At 46.0% G+C, this 19338-nt stretch overlaps 1 protein-coding gene across 2 annotated transcripts; it reads right to left on the reverse strand.

Annotated features, from left to right (window-relative positions):
* Positions 1-339: 339 nt before the first annotated feature.
* Positions 340-19328, reverse strand: GGA3 (golgi associated, gamma adaptin ear containing, ARF binding protein 3). Of its 2 annotated transcripts, XM_005526754.3 has the most exons (17): positions 19252-19328; positions 13907-13991; positions 13423-13498; positions 12861-12959; positions 11949-12072; positions 11067-11170; positions 10470-10550; positions 9403-9540; positions 8356-8437; positions 7779-7895; positions 6655-6924; positions 6010-6077; positions 5308-5630; positions 4560-4825; positions 4207-4376; positions 3796-3906; positions 340-2578 (listed from the first exon to the last, which is right to left on the reverse strand). In XM_005526754.3, the coding sequence occupies exons 1-17, from the start codon at positions 19289-19291 to the stop codon at positions 2468-2470; spliced, it is 2265 nt and encodes a 754-aa protein (XP_005526811.2). In that variant the 5' UTR covers positions 19292-19328; the 3' UTR covers positions 340-2467. The 2 variants fall into 2 exon arrangements, with proteins under 2 accessions (XP_005526811.2, XP_014111383.2); XM_014255908.2 differs by lacking the exons at positions 13907-13991; positions 19252-19328 and having other exon boundaries at positions 13419-13492.
* Between the last annotated feature and the right edge of the window lie 10 nt (positions 19329-19338).

Here is a 19338-nt window from a genome sequence, read left to right on the forward strand (position 1 = left end):
TGCTTGGTCCTTTGTTTTTGTCTTCCAAAAACAACTTTATATAGGCGCTTTTTACCTTTTATGAAGGAGCTTCATCAATGTTACAGGTGCTTGTTCCAGCTTGGCCTGGCAGCCCTCCCCTGGTGAAGTAAGCCTCACTACAGCTTTTCCTTGGATTTTGTGTTTTCTTTGCCTCCAACACTCAGAACTGAAATGAAGGCCACCTCTTAAACCAGTAGGGTTTTAGAAACAACCTCTATTTTTGCTTAGGAAGGTCCTGAGTTGATAGTTTGAGTTTGAGGCTTTCCAGAAGCAGCACTACACTGCAGAAGCTGTCACGAGAAAAGGCCAGCACAGAGCCAGGTAGGGAAAATGATTTATTCAACATGCAGCAGCACAAACGCATTGAAGATGTATGTACAGATAGGACTGCTGGGGATGAAGCAGAAACCTCACCCTACAGACAAGAAACATTCATGGTTTAATTTCCAAAGCAGCAGGACCATGGTGCGTCTCTGTCTGGGTGGCTGCTGCTGTTCACAGAAACCTGTGCTTTCCTGCCTTCTTCCCAAGTCACAGTGAGATCCACGTGCAGGGAAACGGTGACCCTGCTCCTCAGGACACACCACCCAGGCACTGCTCCCATGCCTATTGTGTCTAAAGTGCTGGCAAGAACAGATCTGAGGCAGACAGAATTCCCTCCCTGTCCCTTATCTCCCAGTCCATTGATTTAAAACAGCCTTCTTTAGGGTCCAAACAACTCCTCCCTCTCCCCTGCCTTCTACATCAGGGAGCTGACAAAGCTGAGGTCTCCACAGGCTTCAGACTAGGACAACGTTGGATTGTACCTTCAGGGGCTCCTGCAGCTGCCTGGTGCCTCTGATGAGGGCCTCAGGCTTGTGAATCCCCTGTTTTTTATCTCCAGGAACTTTTACTCTGCAGGACAGTAAAGAAAATTCAGCTATGAATAACTGCAAGCTGTGTTTGCTGCAATGGTTTTACAGCCACCATTCATTCCAGCATCATGTTCTCCTGTGGAATTTTCCTACATGAGGCAGGAGCCTCTGTGTACTGCTTTTCTCTGTGCTGCTCCCACTCCACGTTTGCAAAGAGCTGTTGCTTGACAGCCCTGCTGGAAATACAGAGCTGAGTGTCCAAGGACTGAGCAAGCACCTCTCTGTGCTTGTGTCAATGGATGTTAAAAACCCCCATTAATTTACAAGACTCTCAGAGTTCACTGAGGCACTGCTTGAGACTGGAAACTGAGAAAGAAGGGGCTGCTGGAACCAAGTTTTGGTGATTTAAACCTTATTTCTAGGAGGTTGTAGCTAAGGGATCAGCACTGATGTCCAGCAAAGCTGCTTTCCCCTTTGTGGGGACAATTACACTTTGCCACTTAATACAAGGAACAAAGAAAATGGGGCATTAACCCAGTGCATGCCCCATCACAGCCCGGGGGAGCCTCTTCCTTTCTCTGCCTGCTTGTTCTGTTTTAAGCTCTATTATTTACATCTTGTAGGTCATTGTACTCAGCTTAATAAAACACAGTATTTGACTATACCAGTAACACTGCCTGCATGAGGGGACATGAGAGGCATCTCTCCTTATCCCTGGATTCAGTCACTGGCCCTGACTAGTGATTGTAAAGACAGTTCTGTGCTCCAGGTGCTATCTTCCTACAATACTGACCAATACCCTCCAGCCCTCTTTCCTCCTCACTATGCATTTCCTCTTTTCCCCACACTATGGAATGCAATGAAGGCAAAAAAAATAACCAGTGTAACCATTTGCAGACAAAACTCAGCCCCAGCTGCCCCAAATGGATGTCCCTGGGTGGAAGCCAGCAGTATAAAATAAATATAACAAGTAAAGATACAGCAGTATGGCACACATGGAGTGAGGGGCTGCTTACATGGGCCCTTGGGAATGAAGCAGGAGAGGGGGAAAGGAACTAAGTGCTATTTCAGTGTAAAAAAGGAAGCATTCCCTCATGGAGCAGCATTATTGCTCAGCATGCTCATGGGCCCATGTGGCACAAGGAGGTCACAGTCCCAGGGAGGGCTCTGTCAGGGCTCTGCGCTGAGCTCATGGCATCATCACCCCACAGCCTGTCAGGATCTCTGGACAGCAGTGCAGGAAAAGCCAATTAAATTCCCTTCTGCTGACAGGTCTTCCCTCAAAATACAATAACTTCAAGTTTAATAGAGTGGAAGATAGAACCAGATTCACCCAGAGGTCAAGGTAAAAGCAGCCAGCATTGCCTGTCACTGGCTGTCTCTCAGTTCATGCTTGGCGTAAGTGTTCCAGGGCCCCTTCAAATGTGGGGCACAACATCCTGGACTAAAGCTACAAGCAGAGTGGTCAGGACATGTAAACAAAGCTGAACATCACCAGTGGATAGCATGTGTGTCCCTCCCCACGGCACATCAGTTCCAGTCCTGTGGGATCCTGCCCTGGTCCTGTCAGAGTCTCTGGCAGTGTCCTAAGGTCATAGATTCCCCCATTGCTCTACCGGGGGAAACTGATCCACTTCGCCCACTTCTGTGCTGGGCTGATCTCCCAGGGTGAAGGTCAGTCTGTACCTCAGCCTCACCTTCTCCTGCAGGAAAGAAAAAACCCAAAAGCAATGTGAGAATAGTCCCAGCTCAATAGTTCTGAACAAAACACTTCACTGTTACAGCTCTACAGGAGAGCACAAGACTCCTGTTGTACAGAGCAGGGGCAGGAGGGCTCAGGTTAAGTTCATTGAGTTCAGCTATTTACAAACCCAAGTTATTCACCTTACACTTTTTATACCAAAAAACTTTTACTGCTTAGCATGGAGCAGAATGAGAAAAGCATAAATGACCTGTGAGCATAGACTGCACAGATGTGGCCAGCTGCACATGAATGTAGGCTCTCCAGAGAGCCTAAAGAAAAGTTTGGCTGGAAAAGTTCCAAAAATTAAATTCCTCATCATGTGGAAGAAGATAAAACAGTTCCTGCTCTGAAAAATGCCTTGCAATACAGTAAGCATGAGATGGAAGCAGCCCTTCAACGAGGGCACCTTCATCTACCAACAAAGTTTTTTAAACATCCATTAAACCCCTCTGGCATTCATCCTTTTACCTCAGAGCTTTCAGATGATACTTAAAAAACTTTTGTTGTAATTTTCAAATATAAACATCTAAATTTGTCAAACAATTAGAAAGTCCTTCAGCTTTGGGCTTTCAGAGCTGGCTGACTGAATGAGTGTGATTACAGCAAGGAAAAACAGCTTCTCAGATGCTCCCAGCATCATCAGCAGAAAGGAAAGTATCAACCCCGTTGTGTCCCTGGTCACAAGTACTTCCTCAGAGAATGATGGAACAGACATGATCTGACACTTATCTGATGGTTCATCAAAAGTACTGCTACAGCACCAGTTAATTTAGCATTGATCTAATTATCAGCAAAGCCAGACACGTTCAGTGCACAGGAGAGTCAAACTCCTGATGCAGCTTTGCTACCCTTTAAAGCTGAGCCTGACATGATCCTTGCCCTTTTGCTGGAAGAAGCGCACTGCCCCTTCTCATACCTCACCCCGCCAAAGACTGTTGGGAAGAGCCTCCTCTAGCCCTGAACTGAAACATCAACATTCCATAGTAACCACTTCTGGAGGGCACATTTGAATCACAGATAACTAAGGTTGGAAAAGACCTCCAAGATCATAAAAGTCCAAACTTTTAGGAATAAACATCTGTAGCTGCTCAAATGTTTGGTCCTAACCCTCCACAGAGTTTGGCTGATATCCAATGTGTCTGAAGAGGGCAGGATAAATCCCACTGTCCCTCTCACCTTCGCAGGATTTGCCAGAAGCATGACCTGGGTGATGGCGGCTGGAGGCTGGATGGGATTGAACGGAGACAGTTCAGTGCCAGAGGGTGGCTGTAGCTTCACTTTCATAGACTGCAAGTGAAATAGAGAACAGAACCTCAGGGATGACCTCCTGCCTTGGGGACAATGAAGGATGCATGCACAGGCTGGGGGTACAACAGCACACATCCAAATGGAAGAGAATCAACCCACAAGTGAGGATGAAGGAACAAGAGCCAGCCCAACTTGCAAAATACAATAGGAACAGGCAGATCTTGACTTATCCTGTTCAGTTTTCTGCCTTTGACAAGAACCTTTGTGTTCTGGACAGGGGTAGAAAACAGTCCATGGCCAGGCCTCCCTGGATGCAGTCTCTGTCCCACAGGTCCCTACCTTGGGCACAGCTGCCTGCAGCACAATGTTCCTCACAGGCAGTGGCGCTGTGTTCAGCATGGAGACCACCACAACCAGCACGTCCGAGCGTCCTGGTGGGCACTCCCTGGCAAAGTGCAGCAGGATCCGGAACCCATTCTTGTCGTAGGCTGTCACGGGCAGGGCACTGCCTGCCACAGGGAGAGAAGGGAGAGCATCCAGGTTCAGGCTGCAGCAGATGTTCTGAGGCAGCATCAGGCGAATGGGATGTTCAACTGGAGCTGCTCATCCCTTCTCTCTATTTCATGCACTCTGTCAAGAAGCTTTGCCTTTAAAAAATATCCAGAGCAAAGTGAAAAACCTGAAGTACTTACTGGGTTTAATGGATTCCAAGGGAACATGGACATTGGCCAAAGAAATTTCAGGTGCTTTCATGGGACTGCCTTGCTGCTGGAATGATGCCGGCTGGAAGAGAGGACTTCCTGACCCAGCAGTGCAGCTGCTTGGGAAGGGAGCTGGAGGAGCTCCAGAGGCTGTGGCTGGCAGCCCTGCAGATGCTGCTAATGGGGCAGGGGTGACAGTGGTTGCCAAAGTAACCCCAGGGAACACTGATGGTGCTGCCATGCCTTGGGTGGCACTCCTGCAAGAGAGACAGAAACGCTGTGGTGAATGGAGCTGAAAGTGAAGCAGGAATTTCACCAACAGCCAGAGATAACACTGCATCACCAAGATGAAGCAGCAGCCTGGAGTCAGGCTGGAGTCTGGCTCTGCGCAGACTCACATGAGGAGAACACTACAAGGATAGGGGTAGTGGTGAGGTTGGGGTCACTTCTCTAATTTCTCTGTCAGGAAGGAAATGAGGCCTCTGTACCTCAACAGCTGGTTCCCCTTCACACCACACCTTTGGATCAGACAACAGTACAGCTGTGTGCTCTGCCTGCCTTTCCCTCCCAGAGGTGGGACACTTATATTAGTTTGCAAACTGAAACCTCCAAGAAGAAAAATCCCAACCCTCCATTTCTTACCAAACCAGAGATTTGAATGTCACCCTCAGAACCTGGCACTGCAGTGAGCTTGGCTTTCTAACTGCAGAGCCAAAGAAAAGTCAGGACTTTTGGTTACCCTTTGGCTTCTTCAAGGAGTTGTCCCAGTGCATCCACCTTATGTGACATATTGCTCCCCACAGATGAGCTGAAGTACCCAGGAGCAGCTGGAATAGTCTTAGGAGGCCCTGCAGGGGCAGCTGCTGCAGCAGGAAATACAAATGGTGCTGAGTTTGTTGCTGGGATGCTGGGAGCAGTCTGGGAGGCTGGGAAAGCAGAAGGCAGCGTGGCTGATGTCCCACAGGTGGTCTGTGATGTGTTATGGAGAAGAGGGTTCCCTGCGGGGTTGCAAGCAACAGTCACCATCTTCGGATTAAAGAAATCCAGGTCCAACTGCTCATTCTGAAAGAGAGGACAGGCAGATGGTCTAACTCACTGCTGGCCCTGATGTAGAGATGGCACTGCTCTGTTACAGAGGTTTACCACAGAAACAGGTGCTGGGTGACAAGCAGCAAAGTCTGTGGCCTAAATCAGGGCTACATCTGATCTGTAATTTAAGCAAAGCATGGACTAACATCATGGGGACAGAGGGGACACTGAAAAAGCCAGGTTCAGGGATACCTACTCTGTTTAAACACAACTATCCCAGATTTTAGGGCTAAGCCAGACTGCCCCTTTGCCTGTGTGTATGATCACATGCTTCTCCAAGGTGACAGTGTGTCCTGAGACCTCCCACAAGGACAATCTCTCCCTCCCCTTCCCTGAGATTCCTCCTTTGTACCTCAAACATGCTCCACCGGTTGTTTTCTGAGGTCTCCTTCTCTGCTGCAGGGGCTGGGTCATTCAGGCCTGGAGGGAAAAACAACAGGAATAGAAAATTAATTCAGTGTCATTCCTTGGCTGCTGTTTCAGTACCATCAAAACTTGATTTGGCTCTGCCAGAGCCCAAGAACCTGATGAAACACTGAGATGGACTGTAAGTCTATGATGAGGAAGCAACTGACAGTACCAGCAGCCAACAGTCATGCCCTGCACACAGCTCTTCTAATGCATCCTGATTAGCACTGCCTTCTGCTGTTCACATCTGGACTCCACAGAGAGGCATCCTGCAGGCTCCTATTCACAGCCCCTCTGAGGCACTTTCTCTTTAGCACAACCCCACAATCAGGGCTTCATCTGTCCCAAACTACGGCCTGTACACAGAGTATGTCCCAGCAGCCCCAGAGATCAGACTGCAATTGCATTGAACAGTTACTTTCTTGCAGCCAACTCTGGGAAAAGATTTTAATACTGACTCACTGACCAGGTCTAATATTCAGAATGATGCAGGGGAGTGCTCCCGGGAATGCAGGAACATGGAGAACGCAGAAGTAGCCTTTATTACGATGGACTGAGCAGCCCTTTTGCAGGCCCCTCAGTGTCTTACCCAAGCACAGGAGCTCCTCATCCAGCAAGGACAGGGAGTTGGCTGTGCTGCCCTGCTGAGCGGGTGCTGCTTCCACCTGGCCAGAGGAGCTGCTGCGCAGCGGTGCAAACGTCTGGGGGGGAGGAGGGAGGATGGGGATTTCAGCTGGGCCAGGGGCTGTGCTGGGGGCTGGTGCCAGGCTGCTGGGTGGCATCGGAGGTGATGGCGTGCTGGTGACGTCCAGTCCAGCAAGGTCAATGAGGGTGTTGAGATTACTGGTAGAGTTACTCCCTGCAGCAGACAGGAGAAGAGCACTACTAAGAAAGAAGGCAAAAGGCTCAGAGCAAACACATTGTGCAGAAGAAATTAGCAGAGAGATGGTTTAGATCCTCATGAGCTTGGCTTATGGCTCTTTGTAACAGAGGAAGGGTATTTGCTGCCCAGACTATGTAAATCAACACAGATACTTAAAGAACTTCCACATAAAAATCTGCTGCAACCACTGCTCCTTCCCCAATGCTTCACAATTCATGATCTCTTCAAAATCTTTTTGAGCTCAGATGAGGCTTTGTGAGATCCTACAGCATTATAATAAACAGAGGAGAGCTGAAGGAAATCCATACCATCTCTATCTTCACACTTAGCACAGTCTTGTCCAGGTAAGATGCTGCCAGGCAGCAGCAAAAATGTTTGAATGGTAATTCTGTCAAATGCAAGTTCTGTCACACTCATGTCCAGAGCTTTCAATGGTGAAGCTAAAGTGTGAAATGGGCAGCTGGCCTGAATTTACAAATTGTATTACTTACAAAACCAGGAAAAGGACCCCTGTTCTAGCTCCTACTCTTCAGTTCTTGTGTTTTTGATAAAATTATCTTCTTCTTACACATTAAGAAACAGGACAAATGCGGGGAGGAAAATGTATGAGAACTTCCAGCCACAATGCTCACATGCAGGCCTGCTGCTCCTGTCCAGAACTGTTTATCCATTGTTTATCCACAGGAGCCTTCTTGTTCCCTTCTGATTTGCAAACTGTTGACTGGCTACAAGAACCACCAAAAGCTACTTTAACAAAACAGGAAACACTGCTCAAAAGACTTAGAATTGCAGGATTCAAAAATTAAACAATTGGCTTCCCAGGAACTCACCTTCCACTACAGACATCCCAGGGAGATCCACTTCACCATTGATTGTTTGCCCCTCTATTATTTTTTTATAGGAATTTATCACACGCGATAAATTGTCACTGGCCTGCAGAATATCCCCTACAAGAGAGACAAAAATTACCTCCAAGGTTTTAGTCACTTTGTTCCCACTAATGCTGAGAGTGCTCAGTTGTCAGCTAAATAATCAGCAAGAAAAACCATGTATATTGGGCTATGAGCTCCATCACTCTGCTCGTGCCACATTTCTATAAGCAATACCCTGACCTTTTCTAGCTCCACACACAAATGAGAAACAAATGAGCCCAAAGCTGTTCCCCACAGCAACTCCCTTCCCCTCCCAAAGCAGCAGCTGTCCCCCATTACTGCTCCCATCTTCCTGAACCACCAACTTTACTGTCTAGTCCTTGCCTGAACTGAAATGATAAGCACCAAGACAGAAGGACTGTCCTTTATCAAAGCAACAGGAACCCACAGCGAGGAAGAGGACTTTGCAGCTGAACCCTTGCAAAGACAAGGAACACAAAAGCAATTTAAAAAGGACAAGTGTAGCTTGGTTTACCCAAACTGCTGTCATTATCCTCTGTCTCACTGGCCAGCTTGAACAGAGTCCGTCTTTTGGTTTCACACCTTTCGTAGAGCTCCTGGAAGACAGATTAGGACAAAGGGTTTCACCAGCCAGGAGCCACTGCCAGCAGCATCAATCAACACAGAACGAGCCCCAGAACAGACCACTCTCACTGTGCTGACTGTGCCAGTGCAGCTGCACAGCCAGGATCATCCTCTGTGCCCAGCTCACAATGCTGAGCAGTGTTACATGAGCCTGGGGTAGTACAACCTGAATTCCCAGCACATCTCAGTCCTCCCTCACATTAGCACTTATGGCCAAATTCCAAAGAGATGTACCTTCCCTGTATAGTAGTCCCTAAAAGCCTGAGGAAGAGCAGAATCATGCCTCAGCAATTAGATTTCAACTGTGCTGCAACCACTACTGAGTCTGTAACCACACAGCAGAAAAGTGGCAATAACAAAATGGTCCACAGAAACAAACAAGTTTCTTAAGCATCTTACCACTGTTTAAAGACCTTGTTGTTAAAAATATATTTTTAATAAGATAATGTGCAATTCTTAAAGGCTCTGGGCCAACCAAATCATCCCTGGTGATTGTTTTGATTTTCACTTTGCTGATGTTCTCCAAACCCTGTAACACAAGCTAAAACTCTTCCTCTGAAGGGGAGGGACTATTTTCTGCCCCATTTGGCTTTTAGTTTATTCATTCACAGTGCTGCCTTGGATAGTTATGACCTGCAATCTGTGTGTCCTTATAGGACCCAGAATGAGAATGACAAACTGAAGCTTCTTGGTTCTGCCATGCTGCACCTTTGGAGAAAAACTGCACCTCACTTCCAAGCATACACAAAACAGAGCTACTCCTCACCCAGGCACTATAAAAATGGATATTTTCTTGCCTGCTGTTTGCATCAACTGTTCCTGTTTCTCACCACTGCTCTCCGTTTTACTGCAGTGTTTGTAATTCTCTGCAAAACTCAAGTCTGTAAGAAAGGACTGACTACAGGATTGCTGGGAAGAAGGAGCAGCTCAGACCCACCTTCATGAGCTCCCTGTCAGCCTCTGATGAGTCCTCTTTGCTGTAATGAACCAGCATCTCATTCAGCAGCTTCACATTGTTGTTCACCTCCTCCAGTGTGTGCATGCGCTTTGTCACTTTCTGGATCCGAGCCTCATCCTTCAGGGTGGAAAGCACAGACAGAAAGGGCGAGTTTTCTTCTAAAAGTTCCCTAACACAACCACAGATATTATCTGCAAATGTGTCAAGTAATGGCTATTTAAGGTTAAGTAGAAAAAAGCAAACAAAACCCTTCTTCGTTCACGTGAAGCTTTGATTATTTTATTGTCTTTTCACCATCATTCAGAAATTACAGGCAACTTATTTCCAAAATGTCTCATTAAACAGACTTCGGTGTATAATTACACCACCAAAAAGGTTCCCAGAAGTTCCTTTCTGACCTTTTCAGGAGATATTTTTTTTTGTTCACTTGATGTCATTTAACAAAAGAGATGTATTTGAAGCAAAACATTTACTAGGAACAACAAGCACACTCTGGTGGAAAATGTCCACCCATCTCTGATTGGAGATTCCAGCTGAAGATGTAGGAGAGCCTGCCCTGGGGACAAGAGGAGCTTGAATGAAATGTCTTGGTAACCTATACAACCATTACAGTTCAGAAGGTATCCTTTTATTTGCCAGAATCTCAGTGAGTGATTTTCTGGACTCCAGAGTTTGGAATGACTGCCATGGGTGGATGCAACACAGCTCTACAAACAGGAAGGTGTTTCCATGAACTTGTTTGTGAGAAGACCCAGTCCAGTGACTCAGTCCTCAGCATCCAGTGGTGGTACCATGATGCTCCCACCAAACCTTGATATGAAATCCCACTTTGAATGATGGGAATGTGGTTAATTACAACAAGGGACATTTCATTCCTGCCCCATCCCACCAGAGACATCAACTGTAGACATTTCTGTAGGTACAAACAGGAGATGTAGACATCTCCTAGGTACAAACTAGAGAACAAATCCACCATTTGAAGTCGGATTGCTTAAAACCTGGAAAGCAGACTGATGACCTCAACCAATCCTAGAGGAACTTCTTACCTCTTTTACCATGGATTTTATAAGTTTGTTGGCCTCTTGTAAATCATCTGGGTTTTTGCTTTTCAGCAGCTTGGCTAGAAGCTGGAAGACAAGAAGATGACAGTCAGGAAACAAACAAAGACCCTTGAACAAAGAGAAGGGAATCTGTATGAAAATTCAGGGGAAAAGGGCTCAGTATTACAAAGCTTACACAGCCTCCAGGGACTTCAGTGGGAGTCATTTAGAGTTTATTATTTATGTGAGTTGCTGCATTCCTGCTTTTACAGAGGACATATTCTATGAAAACTCAGATACTTCTGGCACTAGATAGTTATTTCTCCCATACATTATTTCTCCTCCAGTGTGTTAAAGATTCTCTGCTTTCCAGTACTTCAGCAAGATGGCACTTTAACAGGAGTAACCCCATAATGGTAACACAGACAAGGTCTTAACTGGAACTTTGGGTTAAGCAGGTGGACAAAGCAGTGAACCCTGCAAAAGTACAGACCATACTCCCCACAAAATAAAAGCCACATTATTTTACTCTGCTTCCTTATTCTAAATGTGCCCTGAGTAATCCCTTTTCATTAGTGATTTTGTCACAAGTCTTCACTGTACCTTGGATTTCTCCTCATCATCAAACACTGGGTTCTTGGGACGAGGCGGTGGGGAAGGAATCAGTGTTCTGTCTGCAGGAATCACAGGATCACACATGACAATCCCTGAAAGCAGAAAGGGAACCCCTGTGGGTCAGCACACACTCACACCAGGCAGGGCACACAGGTACTTCCAGGCTGCTGTCAAAGCCAACACTTATCTGTCCCTGACACTGATGTGCTGTTCCAGTGAACAGTACATCCAAATCCCTGAGCTGACTTTTACCTGGATGTTCTCCCAACCCCACATGAGCTAATACTCTCCTTCTGAAAGGGAGGAACCATTTTCAGCCCCATTCAGCCTTTGGTTTATCCATCCACAGTGCTGCAAGGGACAGTTATGACTTGCACTCTGTGTGTCCTAATAGGACAGGATGGTTTCCAGGGCTTTCATGGAATCTGTTTTTCTTGAGAAGCTACTGAGTTTTTTTCATTGTGCCTACACAAGAAATGTGTGTCAGCTGAACTACAGGAACAGCTGCAAAGCCATTTAGTAAAAAAAACACAAAAAGCTACTTGGAAGCTCCTATTTCACTTTAAATTAGACTTGCTCAAATCATCTAATAACTACTTCCAAAAAAAAAAAAAGAAAGAACTTAGAAAAGGCCCTTCAAACCAAAACAAAAGTATTTGCAAGATATTTCACTAATTTAGTTAACAGAGCCAACCCAACCCCGCCCAAGGCATTTACAAATAATGAAAAGCTTCTCAGAGAATTTCTCCCTTGTTCTCCTCCCCTCAGCGCTTGCCTTGAACACATTTAATTAGAAGCTGTATATTTTGTGACACTCTTGCTCAAAGCCCAGACAGGAAAGAATGCATGAGTGAGCAGCTGATGCCCTACCTTGTCTCTTCAGCATGTAGTAGGCATCTTTGATTTTGGATTCCTCTGGCAATGCCACAGTCCAGCTATACAGCAATTCAATGACTTTGGACTTCACCTTCTCTGAGACTCGGTCTCCCAGGTACTAAGTGTGGGAAAAAAGATCCAAATTCTTCATGTTCTTAATTTCTTTTTTAAAATAAAGCTCTGTGGAAGCCAAGTGAAATACATTCAAAGGTGTATGATCCAAGTACCAAGATGATCTAAGGGACATCTCATTAGGAGGAAAAATTGCTCCTTTAATAGATTTGAAATTACAATGAAGAAAAGCTTTGTGATTATCTTCAGCAAAAGAAAAAGCAGCTATTCTGCTGGCTCCAGGATTTTGCTATTTTAAAAATTACAGCAATACAGAGAACCACCCCCTCCTCTGTCTTATGGGAAAGAATTTGGGAATGCATTGCTGCATCAGTCACGCCATAGGGAAGATTTTCAGCACATTAAACTCATCATGAATGTTGAGGGACTTAGCCTGACACTCTTTACACAGCAAGTCAGCAGAATAAGGACTAGAATTCCCTGCTGTGTTGTCAAACCTTTTGTTTTAACCTCTGCATCACACTTCTCTTCCACCATCACTGGAGTTTTGTTTTTTAAAACAACACAACCCAAGCTGTAGAAGCCCTTGAGTTACCTGAAGGATTAGAGCAGCCCAGAGATTGCATAGTGATGGCACATTAATACAACTTCCTGAGAAATTTAGTAAGGCATAAAAAAACTCCCAACAACAAGAGCTTAGCTAATAAATGCTCTTGAATATAGAATAATAAGTGCAATGAGCCAAACAGAACACTGCAAATATTTTGGATGCTGCCTGTAGCTTACAGAGGCCAAACAAAAGGCAGTTATGGGCTGTAAGGCTCAGGGACTAACCTTTGGAGACACAACTTTTATTAACTCATTTAAAAAGCGAAACTTCCCAACTTCATTATGAAATCTTCTCCCACAATTCTTCATACAAGCTTCCAGCACCTGCATTCAAAGAACAGAAATAGGGGCTGAAAGCAACACCAAAACCCTACAATAACAGTGTGTGTTCTGCTTAGAGGGGAGGTGAAGGGCCCCTATCAGTGATACAAGTATTCCTGCTCCGTGCAGACATCAATCTCCCTTCTTTAGGGATAACACATAAGGCAGGTTGGTGTCCCACCCTCAGCCTGGTGTATCTGGGTCTGTGTTATACTTGGCCTCAATAACAAGCACAAATCTTGCCTGAAGACAACAAAGGAAAGCAGCTCAAACTAACCCAGAGTTGTTTCTGGACACTAGGGATGGAACTGTGCTCCCTCCCACCTCCCACTCCCTTGTGGGGATCAGGGCACTGAGCCGCCGGCTGGCCCCATGGACACGCCTTGTGTCCCCTCTACTCCACTCCACCCAGGTGATGCAATAGGATACATGCCTGGATTTAAGAGGAGGGGTAAGGACTACCTACTGTCAGGGCTTGGACTGCCTCCCATTCCTGTGGTGACTGGATTTTATGAGCCAAGAGTCTTACAGCTATCTGTGGCCTGGAACAGAGCAGATAAACACCACAGAGGATTTTAATACTTTCATAAATTCTGCTGTTTAAACAAAGTGTCTTGTAAGTAAAGATTTTAAAGATGTGAAGCCCCACCAGCACTATCAGTGATAACCCCATTTTACAAACTGGCAAATGGAATAATTTTTGCCAGATGAGAACCCAGGAGCTGCACAGCCTGAAATTAGAAGCAAATTCATAATTCCCAGTTTCCTACTGCTCAGTCTGGATTGGCCATGCTGCCTTTCACAGGAGAGGCATCTTCACTCTGTTGTAGCCAACTCTTCCTTGTGATATCAGTATATATAAAAGAAAATGTACATGTGTGATAATGGAATTTCACACCTTAAACTGTCAACCTTAATTTATTAAGACTACAGCGGTTTGGGACACCCACCCTTCAAGCTCCTTGTTGATCTGGTCACAGAATCCGATGATGTATTCCCAGTCTTCTTGCCTGTTGGATGGGTTGGTGGCTTTATCTTTGGCAAGGGAAAGAGAACATATCACCAATCAAGAGAAGAAACAGTATAAAAGGTCACACATTTCCTAGAGAAAAGCATCTGACATCCATTGCCAGCTCTAAAAAAGGAGAAAAAAGTTCACACATGGTATGTCTGTTCAGGAAAAAGGGTGTGTCCAAGTTGAGACATCCAAACATCCAGTAATAACTGCTGCTTTCCAAAGAAAACAGGTGTCAAATCTCAAGTATTTAGAGACAGGCTATTTCCATATCCTAAATGAGAGCCACAAGATAAAATATTTCAGCTCACAGTTTCCTCTGCCTGAAATGCTGTCTCTTTCTATTTGGTGTTAACATTAAACTCTTTAAAGGTTAAACCCTCACACTTTCTACATATGAAATTATTTTTGTATTCCCTGGGAATTTTGCAGAAGCGAGAGCTGGAACATCAGATGTTTAATATCAGTCATTTAGTATTAGCACTTGCTCTTGTAGTGCCAGCTGACTTGATTGATGCCTTAGCATTTCTCCTGGGATTTATGAACTGAAATTTATTATTATACATTGAGTTCTTCTTGCAAGTAATAAGCACTGCAGCTTGCACCTGATCAGGAACTCAAATTCTACATGCTGAAGCCAAAAGATCAATGCTTTACAGACAGGGCTATTTCAGGCTCCTGAAGGATCCTCCCTTAAGCAGCAGGACCTCACTGACTGTACTGATTGCAGAGCAGTGAGGCTATCAGCATCTCTTTGGTTATGAATGCATCTTCTCCATGTATTTTACTTAACCCTGATGCAGCAATGAATTTATGCAGCAATGATCTGAGATCAGATTCCTGCTTTAACCTAATTTTCCAGCCACGATGACCAGACACAATGTTTTTTTCTTTCTTATAAGGGAAGAAACAATGTACTGTACCTGTCCCTATATATGTAAGAGCTGGCATTTAAGAATCCTTCCTAAAATTTTTCATATACTGGAAAGAGGTTTAGGAAATTAAATATTGCTTAGTCAGATAGAATGGAGCAGGGGATGAAGGGCAGGAAAAAACCCAGCATATATCCCTGTACCTTCATCTCAGAGGGAAGCATAACAAAACAAACACATGCCACATTACCAAGTGTCATTTTTTATCATCATGAAAACATATCCTTTTACCTTTCCAGAGACAGCTAAAACCAGCTGTCATGCATCTACTCCAAATCCTCCCTTTTCAAGTGCACCTTGGCCCTCCTACTGTGCCCATCCTGCAATGTTTGCTCATGTTTTCCTCCTCACTGAATGATACATGTAAAGCAAGTAAATTTTCCATAGATTGCATGGTAAAATATTCCACAGGTGAATCTCTGTGCCCACTGCTGACCTTCACAGGACCCTAGATAAGCAGAAGACAGCAGCCGGGGAGGACTAACCGCAAGATAACATCCTGTAGAACTAGCTGAGCTACCAGGTTGGTCTTACACTCAAGAGATTCAAGGGAAGCTCAGTTTAAAAGACAACTTCTGCAAACAACTGTTCCAAGCACGTGGCACCTAAACCTTATTACCGCATTTCCAACTGATGAACACCCTGGAAGCATCATGAAACCATGGACTTAAAACAATCTAAAGCTTCTTAGTTCAAGTCAAACAGCACTGTGGTGGTTTGGTGCTCCAAAGCACCTCTTGTGCTTGGCAGGCCTGGAAGAAAAACACACAGTTCCTGGCTGGAATTAAGGGAATTTACTTAATAAATGCAGAAGGAGCACACAGGATACACAACCAGTTGGATTCTGCTGGGTGCACATCCTGAAATTAGCAAAATTATGTGGTACAAACAGGAAAATGTAACCAAGATTTCCGTGTTCAAAGCGTTAATTTTAAAGCTGTTCCAAATATCTGGAAAAACTTTTTGCAATGACACTGGATTATTTCATGCTCTCAGACTTTAAGTTTTTTCTGCAAAAGCTCTCACAAGAAGACACTGAAGTCTCAGAAGGAGAAAGCGACTGCCAAAGAGAAGTGCTGTTCCACATGAAGAAACTCCCTATTTCCAACATCCATAAAACCTCCATATGAAACCTTGGTTCATAAAAGTTAATGAGCTTGATCACAAGTCCTGCCCTGGCTCTGGAGATTGATGTGTTTGCATGACACAACACAACAGGGTGTATGGATAGCTGTTCCCAGTCTCAGCACAGCCACATGAACTCAGTATCTCAGTGGAGTGGAATCACCTCACTTCACCTTTCCAGCCTTAATGGGAGCTGTGTTGCATCTATCAAGTTGTGACTTAAAATCCCCTCCATTTTTATGTGGAATGCTTAAAATGTGGGCAAGGAGCTCATCTGTGCTGCTTTATAAATATGCTTATGTGAAAGGACTCACTCCAGGATGAAGAGTTGGTGCTCTGGAATATCAAGTCCTCAGCTATTCTGTTGAAACTGCCAACCAAGGCCCATTTGGTACCAGTTATTTGCTTCCAGAGACACTTGTCCACTTGGTCCCCTCCTGAAAATCCCATTTCACACATGAACCTAAACCAGCAATCTGGGGACTGAAATCTTGGCACTACCCCAAGATTTCTCTACCCCAGTCCTGCCACCACTTCTGCCTCAGTTTTCAGCTTTTTTTGAATGTGCTCAGGATAAACAAAGTTGCTTCACACCCACCCTGAGTATCAGAGCCACTCAGCCCTCAGGTGCTCCGCCAGACTGAAATGCTAATGAAGCAACATTCAGATTAATAATCAGATATGAAACAAAGGTGTTTGTTTTCTCTAGAGAAAAATGATGCTGGAACGAAAAGAACCACAGACCATTAACTGGCTAATAACAAATGTTCCTGTTTTCCTGGGTTCTCTTCTCTACTGAAATGAGCAAAAGCCACCCCAACAGTTTCCCCAGATCAGTCCATGATTCCCAGCCCAGGCATGTCCTGTCTAACAGCTGGACTCTGCTGTCCTGGGCAGAGCCAGACAAACCAAGGAAAAAATAAATTAAGACAATCATAATATTTTATCCATTTACATCTACTCCTCAGTGGAACACTGCCTTAGCCTTACATGAGTGGGATACAAGAAGCTTCCTTCTGGATGCAGCAGAAAAAGCAGCATTGGAGGCAAAGGCTCCAGTTGCGTTTGTGCATATGACACTATCTCCTAACCTTCTTCTGTTTCAGCTCAGAGCAGAAGCAGAGCCTGCCAGCCAGGAGGGGACAGGAAGGATCACCTTCTCTCATCCCAGCTGCCTGGAATGAGGCAGGACATGCAGATGCCAGATCATCCCAGGCTGAGGCGCAGATCTTGCTGCAGCAGCAGGACACGAGGATGATGTTACTTCATGGGTCTGTGACTCCACCTGATGCCAGAGGCAGGGCAGCAGGAAGCTGCACACCACAACAGGAAAAAAAGACCAACATTTTCAGTAAGAAATTCTCCATCTTCCCGTGGCTGGGAAGTTGGCTGTGAAGGGTACAGCATGGCACACCCTCAAGGCTGGCATTAGCCACGGCTTTGTCATGATTACAGAAAAAAATGCCTTGGGAGGGCAGGTGAAAGCCACCAGCCACCAGCTCTGCCTGCCCAGCCTCACAACTCTGATGGTAATTCCCAGACATGGAAGGCTCAGTGCTCCCTGCAATGGGAGGGTGATACAGCCACACTAGCAGCAATCACTGTAGCAGTGACCTGGCATAAAAGCATCCTCCTGAATCAGAGAGCAGCACTCAAGCCTTGAAAAATGTGTGCCCCTCTGCAATCAGGCTCACTGCAATGCTTCTCACAGTGAGTCAGGCCTTTGCAACTCTTCCCTTTAGCCCCTTGGCCAAGGACACATCACCTCTCCCTTAACTTCCTCAGTTAAAAAATATCCCCACAAAACAAGCAGTCAGGAAGCATTCCAGGCTATACAATCCAAAATATCCTTCCTACTAGAGATATTTTCACACACAAACCGAACTGGGTGAGTCAGCTCTCCTCAGAGAAAGATTGCAAGGAAGGGATGTGGGTGTTCCTTCTTGTGTCTCACTGGCTGCAACAAAAGATACTGACAAATTGTGGGAGTTCAGAGGAGGAGCAAAAACAGTAAGGAGACAGAAGGGACTGAGCTAAAATGAGAACAGCTGAAAACATCTTTCAGCCAGTAACTCGTATAACAGACCATGACAGCATGTACATGTTTGAATTTTATATATAAATATGGAGAAAGAATGAGATATATCTAGTCTTGTTTATGAAAGCATAGCTCCAAGGGTAACAGGTTTTACACTCTGAGGTATTTGGGGTAATAATTATCTTCTGCTGTTTGCCCAGTGCCTGACTACTTGGAACTTCACTTGCTACCATAATCAAACAAATAACTATTAAAAAAAAAAAAAAAATCTAGGCAACAGGCTATGATGTGAAGCATGGCTCCTGTGTGTGGAATATATGAAAAACAATTACAGTTATGACTGATTCATCCAGGAATCACATCTTTGTGTCCTGTATAGCCAGAGCCCAAATGACATGGGCAGCACGGACAGACATAGGCAGAGGACACAGCAGGGGCTGGGCATCAACAAACAACGGGAGTTTGTCCCCTCTAACCTTTAAGGTACCTTATCCTGACAAAGGGTTTTGATATATTCCAGCCTGAACAGAGTGGATGTCCACAATTACCCTGAAACTGCAGCCAGGCATAAAGCAAGATTTGCCTGCTTGAAAATCACAGTTGTGTAACACACAAATATAATTCATCTGGGAAACCCCATAATTCTAAATCTCACGGACAGCACTCGGGCTGTACATTCGGCCAGCCACAACCAAGGCAAGGGAAGAGACGGAAGGGACAGACAGGAAGCATGACCCTTTACGGACAAGAAAAAGCAGCAGCCTGGCAGGTGCTGAGCGAGGCGAGCTGCAGGCCTGCCCGCTGCCCACATCTCCCACGGGGAGCTGGTACCGGCCCCCAGCCGCTGCCGCGCCCCACACCGAGGTGACCGCCGGGAGGGGCGGCCCCGGCTCTTCCCCATGGACGGCGCATCCCCGGGGTGCTGAGATCCCGTGCCCAGTGTGCTGAAACTCCCCCGTGTCCGGGGGCTGTGCCAACCCGTCCCCAAAGCGCTGTCAGCCCCCGGTCTCCCCGGGACGGCCCCGGGGCTCCCGCCTGGCTGAGAGGGGTGGCGGGGTCGGGCGAGCGGAGGCTGCAGGGAGGCGCTGGAAAGAGAATGAGGGACTGAGGGACAGAGGGGCAGAGGGGCAGCGGGGCCGGGGGTCGAAGGGGGCCGGGCGGTGCCCCCACGCCCGCGGTACTCACTCAGCCACGACTCCAGGCTCTCCCCCTCAGCCTCCGCCATGTTGCCGGAGCGACCCGGGGCCCCGCCCCGCCCGCGCGAGCGCCGCG

The sequence above is a fragment of the Pseudopodoces humilis genome, chromosome 21 (assembly GCF_049639895.1).
Source record: "Pseudopodoces humilis isolate 2021_Gansu_Grassland_sample_001 chromosome 21, ASM4963989v1, whole genome shotgun sequence".
NCBI lineage: Eukaryota > Metazoa > Chordata > Aves > Passeriformes > Paridae > Pseudopodoces > Pseudopodoces humilis.